Here is a 13,131-nt window from a genome sequence, read left to right as displayed (position 1 = left end):
CTACTCAGCTCAAAATCATCACAAAAACTCCATTTTTTCGATGGGGCCTGTTTGGTTCTACTGGTTGTTTCATATTAAGAACAATGTTTCATTAAATTCTGCTAAATTTTTTTTTATATTAGAGCGTAACATGTCGAAATCTGTCTAGAGCACCCTGATTGTGACTGACCCGTGTCTAAAATGCTTCATCTGGTGTTGTGTAGACATTCTCATTTCTGACAATAATGTTTCGCAGGATTTTTTTTTATAGGTTGCATTAGGGAAAGATAAAGCTAAATTATTTATTCTCAACAGTGTAAAAGTACAGCTGTAAATAATATGTTGTTGATGGTATTTTTATGAATTTAGGATGGTGTGTCTCTAGCTCTAGTTTATCTTTCTCCATAGCAATTTCATATTCTACGTGGCACTTGTACTTGACCTGTATCAAATACACAGCAACTAATGTGTCATTTTCTCATTTTCATTGCACAAATAAATCATTTTGCTATAAGTATGAAACCATTACAAATAACTGGAGCACTAGTATCTCCAAAATATGCATCATAAAGGCTTGATCGAACAATAAGAATTTAAGACTTGAGAAACTATAAAACTCATCCAAGAAAATTTCAAAAAATTTATATGATTGATATGAAATTCTTTTCCATTTACACATTGTATTCCTGTATGGTGATCATATTGAATATTTCCATTAAAAATGGATATCAACACTGATATTACGACTGTGATTTTAATGCAATTTTCTGGTGAAAACTTTGGTAAATAATTTTTGATTTTTGGTATTATCAGCAGAACAAAAAGCAGCATGATTTTTTATCATATACCCATGCCCATATAGCCACATCCTAGTGACGTTCACCGTAAAATATCAGCCGTGATATTTCACAGTGAACGTCGAGATATGCACGATGAACGTCATCAGTTTTAGAGCTTTCCCGAACTACATTAGCAGTTTGTGGTAAACAACGTAAACAACGAAATGGCTGCCGCTCCCCGCCTGTGAAGCGATGTCGCCGACGTAAAAACTTGAAGGGCTTCGAGGAACACGGATATTTCTGGTTGCAAAATACGGAAATATCACGTTGAGTCTTGAAATTTTTCCCATGGTATTTTTTTGGTCAAGTTCTAGCAAACATTCTGCCGTTCGCACGGCACCGGCACTGTGCACGGTCTCCACCGAGCAGGTAGTGAGCGCGTGGCGTGACAGCGATGTCGCCGCGCGCGACGACTGTTGACATGGCAACTCTAAGGTAAACTAACAAAATGGCGTCCCTCTCCACGCGAGCTCCGTGCCGTACGACGATCGAAATCAGGATAGATTTAAAGCTGAGCAGTTTTTGATCGGTTACAGTTGTAATAGCATATTGCACCATAAAATGTTCCTTCTGTATGACGATTTTTGTATCCCGGTGTCTTTCTTCTTGGGTTTCATTGAGATATGGACGACTTGCAGCGATGTCGCGCGTGATGTTGACATCTTCGTCGTATACTTTATGAATGAAGCCTGTTCACATAAACATTCTGATATTTATGCGCAAGGCGTAATAAAGTAAAGCCTCAAAATTTAAGGTTTTTCATTCTATTAGTAAAAATTCCCTAAAATTATGGGCATGGGTATATGATAAATCGGTTATTACACAATATCGCCTGTTCCTTGTGTCGTATCAGCATTCGTGTCATTTGTGCTGCGTCAGACACTCGACACAGCACAAATGACACTCATGCTGATACGACACAGGAACAGACGATATAGGGTAATAACCTCTAATTATCTGCATGTAGCACCAGATAATGTGGGTCTGTCTATGATTCAACAAAGCCTCATGTTGAAATCTTCTTCAATTTCAAGGTCATACGTCATGAAATTAACAAATTTGCATTCTGGGTAAGAAAAACAGACGTCAAACAACTCTGCTGTGAATTCTGTATTCTTGAAATAATGAAATCATTACATTTACTTTCATAAACAGGATGTTGTAACCTTAAAAAACTAAAAAATTCATTATCAAATTTTTTAATGACATTTGGCCATCTAAATGAAATACACATTGTAGTTCACACCTGCAATATACAAATTTTAAACTTTGCCCTAAAAAGTTCTTCTGAGAATTCTAGCAGACTAAAACCAACTTGTCTTCAAGTATCACTGAACTCAATCAGTCTTTATGGTAAATCATTTTGGTATGCTTAAAAACCATACAGAGCACCACTTAAAGTTTCTATTTTAATTTTGATCAATTCTGTGGTCAAAGTGTAGAGGAGATTTACATTGGATGGGGAAGTACTTGCTATTAAAGCCATATATTGATTTACCTAAACCACAGTGATATGGTTCAAAAGTCTGACCGTAGTTTGACCCCTAACTACATGACAAAGCTGAAATATTTTGGGTTCAAAAGGTCAAGACGAGAAAAAGATTTACCTTAAAACACAGTAAAACCAGGCTTAAATTAGAACGTTTGAAGCAAGACAATAAATCAAATTAACTTTAGCCAGTTTTACTTGAACTCAGGTGATAAACAACCTAAGGGCAAGGTTAACTATAGAACATTGACCTACCCACAATGCACTGCATGGGTGTCCCAATTTCGATGCCATATCTTGGTCATTCAACAGTACTACTACAATGACAAAATAAATAGCACCATTTTTGTTGATATACAGCTAAGTTTACTCCTGTATACAGGTATATAGTCTTCATTATGATTTTAGTCTTTAACCAGTTGAGAGCGATATGGATTACTTTTAATAATTTTGTTATTTGCTAATATTATCAAAAAGAATTATTGTTAAATTTATCTGGACACTACCTACATCCTCATTCACTCTTTAAAAAATAGCAAACCATGGCTTGGATATATAATTGACAGTGAAAAAAATAAATGGCATTCAACTTGAGATAGTGTAAACTGGGCTTGGTAATTGGTAATGTAATCGCTATGGAAACACGACATGACTTCAACAATGACATGAATATCATTATCAGTATCTTCTACATTATTGGGCATGAAATTTCAGTTGCTATGGCAACATGAAATGAACACTTCCACAGGTATATGATCATACTTGACACAAACAGTAAAGAATTATCATGCAAATAAAACAGTGTAATTGTAATATGCTGGTATTTATCATGAAACAGTTCAATTTCCATCCTAGCTGGCTTGACATGTTAGAGGTCAGTGTCATCAGATATGTCAAGTACTATTTTCCTGTATGTGCAATTACGCACGTATTTGCGAAGTGATTCAGTACAAAGTACACAATTCAATCTATATTAATTCTACAGAGCTATTCTTACATCTACATATTAGCATCATTCTAAAGCCAAATTTCAAAACTATAGTAAAATTCGACACAACGCATATAAGGATAATGTTAAAAATTTCCTTGTGTCAAGGTCATTCTGTCAAATCATTAGCATAGTACATTATGACACTAAGGTAATCATTAAAACTTCTGTCAAGCAATGACTTTCAAATCTGACAGATTTCTTGAAAGGACATGGCACACAGAAACCAACTAATATCAAGCTTTCTCAGAGCTAGTTGCTCTGCAGATATCATTGAACTGAGATGATATTTGATTCCTCGTGATTCTTAGGAGTATTTTATTATTGGTAGACTGAAAATCTTTCTGAAAATATTTTCCTGAATTATATATGTCCTTCACATTGGCTACACATCTTTATTTCTTTATGTTTGGACCTGGACAAAGTTTATTGCAAATAACTTTATTGTACGTACATTATCATTTCACAAATGTGTGTTAGGCACTTCCAACCTGATTGACCTATGCCCCCAATGACACATCGTTACTACAAATCATGCTACCGTGCGAAACAAAACAAACAGTAACTATGCACTTGCTGGAATGCATTCTATCCAGCAAACAGGATGTCTGAATATCCGCCGTTCACGTGCAATGTCAGAGGTGTTATGACATCACAACATTTTGCAATATTGTGTTATGTCATGGCAACTCCAACATCCTGTAGAGTGATAACCTTAATGATGGCAGTTTTCACTGATTGGTCTAATCTTTATATAAGCCGGTATCTTCCAACAAGTCCAATACATTATGCGAGGTAAGTAAGTCGATAATTCACCACAATTAAGGTTTTCAAACCATTTACATGTTTGGAATTTTTTTGTTGTAGCTCTGTGTATACAGATCGTTATAACATGGGAAATATTAAAGACAACTTTTTTAAACTGTGAAGTGGCATATTATTTCAGCAAAAATAATATTGCCACAATAATGGAAAAAAAGCAAAGCCCAAATTCTAAGTTCAATTGCATTACCCTTGCAAGTCATGAAAATTTACATTATTTGTACAACAGGCGCTGATACAATTAGTTGATAAAACAGACAAAATGGTGTCTCTAGTGATGCCATGGCCAAGACATGAAAGCCGGAAAACTCTTTATTTATTAATTCCCTGTAAATTTTCTGAAATAATTTTATGAAAGTCTGCATCAGAGAAAAACAAAAATAATTCAAACAAAATTAATGTACTTTATCTATGCTGCTGGATTGCAGGCTTCTGCTCTGCCTATTACACACTTGAAGAGATATAAGTTTGATATTCAGACAAGTTCACTTTATCCATTGAGATTACAATCCCACTAAATAATCCAATCCCCTCCCTCCCCTTTCCTAACTGGAAATATCAGAAACGGGAGCACAATCTTCCATACTACTTGTTTATATTATTCTGTATTTTTTGACTACTAGTATGTCAGCCTTTTTCATCTCCCCCGAATCATCTTGTGTTCACTAAAATAATCAATTGATTATGTGGAGACATACGACAAATGGCTAGCCTAGCTACCAGGCTGGGCCTATTGAATAATACCTGAAAACAATTATGCTAAATGATGGATATATACCATGCTGTCTTCAGTTCAGCATGTGGTAATGTCTCTCTGTCAGATTCCACATATTTCTTTACTGTTTCAATTTTGTATTTTCCTCGCTGTCATCAATTTTCATTGATATCTGTCTGCTATGGACAATATTTCAGGCAATATCAGACATAAAATGTCATCTTGAATCTGATAACTCAAGTTCATGGAAAAGTCAATGAAACAAGCAAAAGCACTCAATATATTTAGAAACCTCTGCCTTTTCAGTAAGGAAACACATCATGTAACTTCATGAATTGATAGTAAATATTCTGTATGGCCATGATAACATTTATGATAAACATTAATCAAAAACTAAAGCGGCACCATCATTTTCAAGAACCCTCAATGATATTTCATTAGGGAAAGACTGCATTAACTTGCATGGTACCTGAAACCCGGGTCCTTGCCTGACCAACTCGAGTGACAAACAGAAGTTTTAATCCCTTAAGGTGTTAATGTTCCATTGTTACGTTTATCTTATCCAGCTGGTGCCATTGTAGGAAAGGCAGGTCTGTGAAATTAATCCTCTGATAACAAAGTAGGGAAGTGGGGTATTCCAAAGTTAATGGAGTTTTCCCGTAATGTCAGAAAGTGTCTTCAAAATTGATCTCAATATTGCTGCCTGTAAACGGTCAGCACTGTACCAGTACATACATGTAGCTTCTGAAAATGCAGCCTTTCAAAATGTCCATTATAGGCAAGTTTCCAAGGTAACAGTTAGACTTCAGTAGACAGCCAAAATTTCACAAATGCCATTTGTATAAACCTATGATTTACCACATTGTTTGGAATTAATATTGGCCAACTGTCTTAAATTTGAAGTCAACTGCTAAATACCTCAGTAGTGGTGGTAACTAAGTGGCAGTAAGTCTTCCTTTTGTTGTTTCCACATGTTGTAGTTTGAGTGATACAATTTTAAGATGTTCATATGCACATAATACAGCTAAACGATTTCTCCAATTAGTTCCTTCCAACAATGAAATCAGTGCTTGAGATACAAGACATTAACTCATGATATCAGTATCAACATATTTAAAGTAGTCCATATGTAACTGGAACAAGTGGTTACCAATTTAGCACAACTACTGCACAGACTGATTATCTTGTCGTAGTCATACGATATGACTATCACAAGATAATCAGTTTGTGCATTGGTTGTGTCAGTGACCACACGTACCAATTGCATCCTGATCTTAACCTGAATACTGAGGCAAAACAACCAAAATGTGGCTTTTGGTTGTGTTTTTGATAGTCAAAATGAAATGATGATCAGATTTATAGACTTCCAATTTTTCTTATATTTTAATAACTTTTGATTTCTGATATACTTCTAGCATAATATTTATTTCAAATCGAAATAGTAATGCAAGTTATATTGTTTTATTATTGATTTCATTTTGTCACTGTGTATAACCCTTTCACCACCACGGTTTGTTTGACCCAAAACCCACTGTTATCAAATGTGTGTAAAACCCTTTCACCACCATGGTTTGACCCAAAACCCACTGTTATCAAATGTGTGTATAACCTTTTTACAGGCATTTGGGGACACAATGAATGTAATCACAGAGACTGCCACAGCTATTAGTATTTTACACTGGAAGTTCACAAAATGATTTCCAGGTACACACCCTATAATTCCAGTAATCCCCCATGATTCATAATTTCTAGTATAAACTGTACAATCTCTGAAAGGAATGTCCACTGATACGTGCAGTTTGGCAGCTCACTGGATGTTACCGTTGACAACTGTGTGGACATCCAGGAAATCCTTTGTTTGTTTTGCTCTGATGTCATCTTCAACCATGTGTGTGATGTACAGGTGATGTTATGGTGGTTGAACAGAACTAATAGTGTTAACAAATACACACACCCACACACACACACACACACACACACAGACGGTTACGTAACCACTGTAGAGTTGGTTCCAGGGCACATCGAGCTCCAGAACTTTTACTAATATCTACGTCAAAAGTGTCGTTGATGTGCCTAAAAGTCTATTTAGAAGTTGTTTACTAAGACAGGTATCAGTATGGATGCAGGAATTGCAATTTGGCGTGCAAGAATTGGTAATTTTTGTCATCCAAAATCTTGGAGGTCAGTCGTCGTTGAAAAATATTCGCCATACTCAACGTGGTCGTCGTGCAATGAATACCTGTACAGGTGTACTTGCTCATGCATAGTAATTAGCTATGTCATACTTGCCACGTATGTATTGCTGACTTCAATCAGTGTGTTACAGAAGTCTGCGGAGTCAAGAGGATGGTTTTCACCAACAGCGAATTTTGTCTCTGTTGACTCTGTACCTACACCTCATGGCCTGTTTTTATACCGAAATGCAGACGACTACGAAATGAGCACACCCAACATCACGATTTATCAAGCTATAGCTATTTCGAATCCCTACATATCTCGTCTCCTTCTACTAAGTGGTGACGTTGAGCTTAATCCAGGGCCAAGAAGGCAAGCTACCTTGTCGAGTACTGCAACTATTGTACCTCCTTCCGCTCAAGTTGCTGAAACTGTCGAAGAGAATGAAATTATGGCAATACTGAAGGACATACAGAAAGAAACCAAGGAAATTAGAAGAGAAATGAAGGCCGAGCTGACAGTGGTGAAAAGTGATATCGGTAAGCTAAATGAATCCGTCATGAATCTTCAAGAAAATTATCAAGAGATTCTTGAGGAAAATATTCAACTACGTAAAACTTTACGCCAGCTTACGGATGAGTGCGATACACTACGGGGACAGAGCGGAAGAAACAATTTAATTATACAAGGAATTCCCGAAAATGAGAATGGAAGTGAATCGTGGGATGAGTGCGAACTGAAAGTACGAAAGTTTCTGAAAGAAAAACTAAACATGGAAAATGCTGACGACGAAAATAAAACGTGTATAGAGCGAGCCCATAGACTACCGGACAGAATTAGAAATAATAAACCAAGGCGGGTGATTGTCAAGTTTTTGTCATTCAAAGTCCGTTCGAACATTCTGCAGAGAGCAAGAAGTTTGCTGAAAGACTCTACTTTCAAAGTTACTGAAGATTTTTCGCCATTGGTACGTCAAAGGAGACGAAATCTTATTCCGTATCTGCAGCAAGCGAAAGAAGAGAATAAGCGGGCAACATTAATATATGACACTCTTCTCATTGAGGGGGAAAGATTCAAGCTAGATGAAACTACTCAATCCCTTGTAAAAATTTAGCAATCTGGCCGGTCCAATAAAGGTCTGACAACCAATGGGCATTCAAAAGAAAATTCATCATTGTCGATAGTTTCTTGGAATGGAAATTGAATTTTCTGAGCTATGAAAGAAGAGAATTTTAGCCAACTTTCGTTGTTCTACTCATAAACTTAATATTGAAAAAGGTCGTCACCTTAATTTGCCAATTCAACAAAGAATTTGTGAATACTGTAGAGTTGAGGAAAATATAACTGCATTAGAAGATGAATTTCACTTTATGTTTATCTGCCCGCTCTATCAAGACATCAGAACTACTTACTTTCCTTTACCATGGAGGTTAAATATTTATGTGAACAGACTTTCAGAAATACTAGCTTCACAAAATAAGCAAATTCTATCCTGTCTATCACTCTATCTTTTAAAAGCATTTAAGAAACGAGAAGACTTTCTAGGTCTGACAGCTTCCTAGTTGCATGTACTTTTGTGTTTTGATTTTCCTTGCTGATTTAAACACATTGTAATTGTCTTTGCTATTTTTTGAATCGTTTCTGTCTAAACTTTGTGGTTGTGAACCGTCCCATTGTATGTCAATTTTGTAAATTTATTTGTGCGATGGGCTAAGGCCCAGCATTGCTTTGCAAATAAATAAACAAACAAACACACACACACACACACACACACACACACACTTAACAAATACACACACAAACACAATTTCAAGTGTATATATACACATATATACATATATATAAATACATCTATATATATTATATAATTATATATATATAATATATATATATATATATATGTGTGTGTGTGTGTGTGTGTGTGTGTGTGTGTGTGTGTGTGTTCAAAGTACGTGAATGCATCACAAAAGCCCCACCTGAATTCTCAAAACACAAGACACAAACGACATTTTATAATTCGTCCTTGTTGACTTACACATCAAGAAAAAACTTTACGACATCTGGTTTGATCCAGTTAGTATATGATATGTCTAGCGTCTAGCTGTCAAAACACAGTCAACACACAGTCAAACCACAGTCAACAAGCAAACACTCACGATAATAGCCCACTTTACACCACAGCCAGTTGCATTTATCGAAGCAACACTACTAAGCTCTGCAGTAATTCTAACTGGCCGGATTGACTGCAACTCTGCGTACATGCTGTGTGTTCCCGGCGTTACACGACCGTATAAGTTATACGGTCGTATAACGCCGGGAAAACACAGCACAGTACGCAGCGCTAACGAAGTGCCACATTTACGTAGTATACTCACTAGACTTGATCACGGACACGGCTTCTTCCACAGTCTGCCATCGCGGAACTCGATTGGGTAGCGGATAAAAAGGTTCTTGAGCATAATCGTAAAACGACTTTTTCTGTTGTTGACTTATCGTGCCCGACGTGCCGAGGATTCCCCTCACCAATCTGTAATTCCCCGGCTTCAAGAGGCCCTTTGTCAAGTTAACCGCCATCGTCGCAAAGCCGATGCTACGGTTTGCTACTCGACCTGGGACGGCCGATCTCGTTTGTTCTCGCTGAAACGAGGTCAAAAATTCACAGGCCGGTTTTCACGGGATTCTGAGACGAGATTGAACGGTTGAACGGCGTTGAACCTACTTCACCTCACACAGCCTACCCGATACTTCTGGAATTCTCATTGCGTCTTCGCTTCAGTACCGATATATATGTGATCCGCTGCTGTGCGTATCTCTGATTGGACGTGAGAGAGCGAGCGACCCTCTACACATGACCCCCTAACTCCTTGATATTTGTAATTTTTTCCAAAATTAAATTTCGTCATCAAAATTTAGAAGTAAAAGAAAAAAAAATAGAAAAAATATTACAACAGGTGGATCATTGGTATTACATCAGGGTTTATCAATGTATTTCTGGCTGTTTTGGTTTATCAAACTGTGTTCTAATAACTGTTCCTGTTCAGATGTTTCTGTTTATACATTAGCACTTTTGACAGTTAATTTCCTCTTGTGAAATTTCCAATTAAAATAAAAAGATCCCGTTGTATTTATACCGAACAAAGATCTTTTGTAAAGAGTTTATTATATCTAAAAAGAACAATAATACTAAATAGAACAGACAGGAAATCCAAGTTGTTCAAATACATAAAAGTATGCTTGTGTTTATGGCTTGTGCTACATTTTTGTTTATAAACAATGTATTTCATGCATATAATTCCCTGGAAAACAGGTCCATACAATTACCATTTGAATATGAGACAATGAATACAAAGAGTTGTTTTATAAGTCAAAAGAGCATGTTCTTTATGATATAGAAAAGTCAAAGTGTAAAAGTAGGTCAGATTTCAGCAATTTTACTTGAATATTATATAAGGAAACAAGAGACAGATCAAAATATCTTATATTTGTTTTCAAGCAAAGTGATTTGATATTAACAGGCTTTGTTATCTTAACCTTTGTTATATCAAGCATATTTAAAAAGTAAAAATAAGGAATTTTGAGAAAAAAGTTGAAAATGCACACTTACTAGTCACTAGTAATAATATGTTACTGGTTTGACATCATTTAATGTCATCAGAAGCAATAGTAATCTAAATTTCGCCATATTCTTTTTTTGGAAAAGATAAATTTACTCCAACAAAGTGGCAAATAAAACAAATCTACATTACTGTAAATGTGTTAAGTGATGAACATAATTACAAAGCAACTTGTTTGAAAAATGTTTCATCTAACTACTAAAGAAGAGAGAGAAAAATATCGATAAAATCATATCACCATATGACTGCATTCAAGACTTATCCTTCTCCTTCAAGTCTTACATGTCTTGAAAACTTCATGATAAAATCCTCAGCTTTGTTCATCATCTTATAAGTGAAATACAATATACATTTTAATTGCATAATATAGGATTGGAGAGTAACTTTTATCCTTTCAAGAGTAGCTGAATTTGTAACATTGCAAAGTGTGTATTTTACAAAGGAAGTGATACAGCATACACATATTGACTTGCTATGAGGGCAACAGCATACGTCTGTACTCCAAGGGACTGTGAGTCTACCCCAAAAATTGACTGTTTCCCAAGGCAGAAGGCCGAGGGAAAGAGTCTGTTTTTGGGGGTGACTCACATGCCCGAGGGGTTAATGACATATGCTGTTGCCCTCATGGCCAGTCAATATGTGTTTTATAACACACCTCATCCGTAGCCATGCATAAGAACGTACCATACACAAAATCTGTCACATGTATGATGTAATATGTAGGAGTGGTTTGGCAAAAAAAAAAGTTTTTCCCGACAGGGTCGCAATGCTCTGCAAAACATTCAATGCACCTTTGATTATCTTTTTTGCTCGTTTCAAGTCCTTGTTGGAAACCAGAGCATTCAGTTCTTCTTCAGAAAGTAGGATAAACCGAGAAATTTCTCGACTATTGTTTCACTCGGCTGCAGACGACATCTTTGTTTACATTCCAGTTGGCCCATGCGCCAATTTTTTTTGGCTATTGACAAAGGTTGAGACGACCCAAACTAGCCAAAATTAGCCAACCAGCATAAACCACCAAAACGACCCATATCATCAAGTAAACGACCTAAAACAAACATTCTAGGTATTCAGGGATACAATAAAACTCCACCTTCTGGAGAAACCGTCGACAGAATTGCGGGCAGCCATGTTGTTGGTACTATCAATTACCAAGTTGTGGGGCTCATTTCGATGACACAACTGAAAACGAAAATAACTTCAGCATCGTAACTGGGCTCACCGAAGGAGGGCGCTTTTTGCCATTTTTTCAGGTTTTGGCACTTATTCTATGAACTGATTTTGTCCAAAGCAGTTCTATCTTGCCATTTAATGCCATGTCTGCTGTGGGTAATATGTGTAATTGAAAAATGGATCCACTTTGAGTACATCCAGCCAAGTGAATGAAGAATTTTTTTTATTGTTTCATGTATTTTGAAGCACAAGTCTACTACATGTGTTATTCAGTCACCATGATAATTCAAACACCTCTATCAGGTGGATGCAGCTGTATTATTGATGATGACTTGTTTGTGAAAAAAATTAAAGCTTCAAACTTTTGAAATTAAAACCTTTATGCAGTTGAAAGTCCTGCGTGATGTTGATAATGCCACGTGCTTAGAGTCCGAGTCTACATTCATTATCTGTCAGCCTGCCTATGTATGTATGTATGTATGTATGTATGTATGTATGTATGTATATATGTATGTATGTATGTATGTATGTATGTATGTATGTATGTATGTATGTATGTATGTATGTATGTATGTATGTATGTGTGTGTGTCTCCACATATAAATGTAGACATGCATGTTTCCTGTAATATGCCCTTGTATCAATATGGCCATGTGAGGGCGCTGTTTTTTTAAAGCGACCACCCACTTAATCTGTTATTTGCTAGATCTTCAACTTTCCATGGTAACCTGCATGCACGCATATATATGTTTGTGTGCATGCATGCATGCATGCACATATATGCAGGTATGTGTATGTACATGTATGGAACCAGGGCCACAGGCACATGTTATCTTAATATTTGGTTTGTAGAATTTATTCAAATAAATTAATGTTGGTATCAAAAAAAATGTGAATGAGCTGTAAAAATGTAATAAACTAAAAACTTTGATCTCATTCCTTGGTAAGCCACTAAACACGACAACGGGGAAATTCCCTGTGCTACACTTTACGTTGTAAAAGCAGTAACAATCTTGCACAGCGCCCTCTATTGAAGAAACAAACCGAACCCCTTAACTCGTTGATGGCATGTATAGGAATTTGCAATGATCGAAAATGCCGGCTGGTTTTCGCCGTTTTGGGGCGGTTTCTCCAGAAATCTGAGACATATTTCATCCCTGTGCTTATTTTAGGTCGTTTACTTGATGATATGGGTCGTTTATGGTGGTTTATGGTGGTTTGGCTAATTTTGCTAGTTTGGGTCGTCTCACCTTTGTCAATAGCCATTTTTTTTTTACGTCAGCGGGCATCATTTTTCGGAACGGATGCCTGGCAGGCAACAGTTCCGAAAAATTATG

The 13,131-nt window shown here is 36.5% G+C and overlaps 1 protein-coding gene across 1 annotated transcript in view; it reads right to left on the bottom strand.

Annotated features, from left to right (window-relative positions):
- Positions 1-9,834, bottom strand: part of LOC139137713 (succinyl-CoA:acetate/propanoyl-CoA:succinate CoA transferase-like) — a 29,703-nt gene extending 19,869 nt beyond the window's left edge. The window contains exon 1 of the mRNA XM_070705956.1: positions 9,383-9,834. Coding sequence (XP_070562057.1) covers positions 9,383-9,581 — 199 coding nt within the window. The 5' untranslated portion in view covers positions 9,582-9,834. The remainder of the gene's footprint in view (positions 1-9,382) is intronic.
- Positions 9,835-13,131: the final 3,297 nt, after the last annotated feature.

The sequence above is a fragment of the Ptychodera flava genome, chromosome 7, assembly GCF_041260155.1.
Source record: "Ptychodera flava strain L36383 chromosome 7, AS_Pfla_20210202, whole genome shotgun sequence".
Classification (NCBI taxonomy): Eukaryota; Metazoa; Hemichordata; class Enteropneusta; family Ptychoderidae; genus Ptychodera; species Ptychodera flava.
Note: the sequence above shows the minus strand (reverse complement) of the source record. Positions and strands in the feature narration are given on the sequence as shown.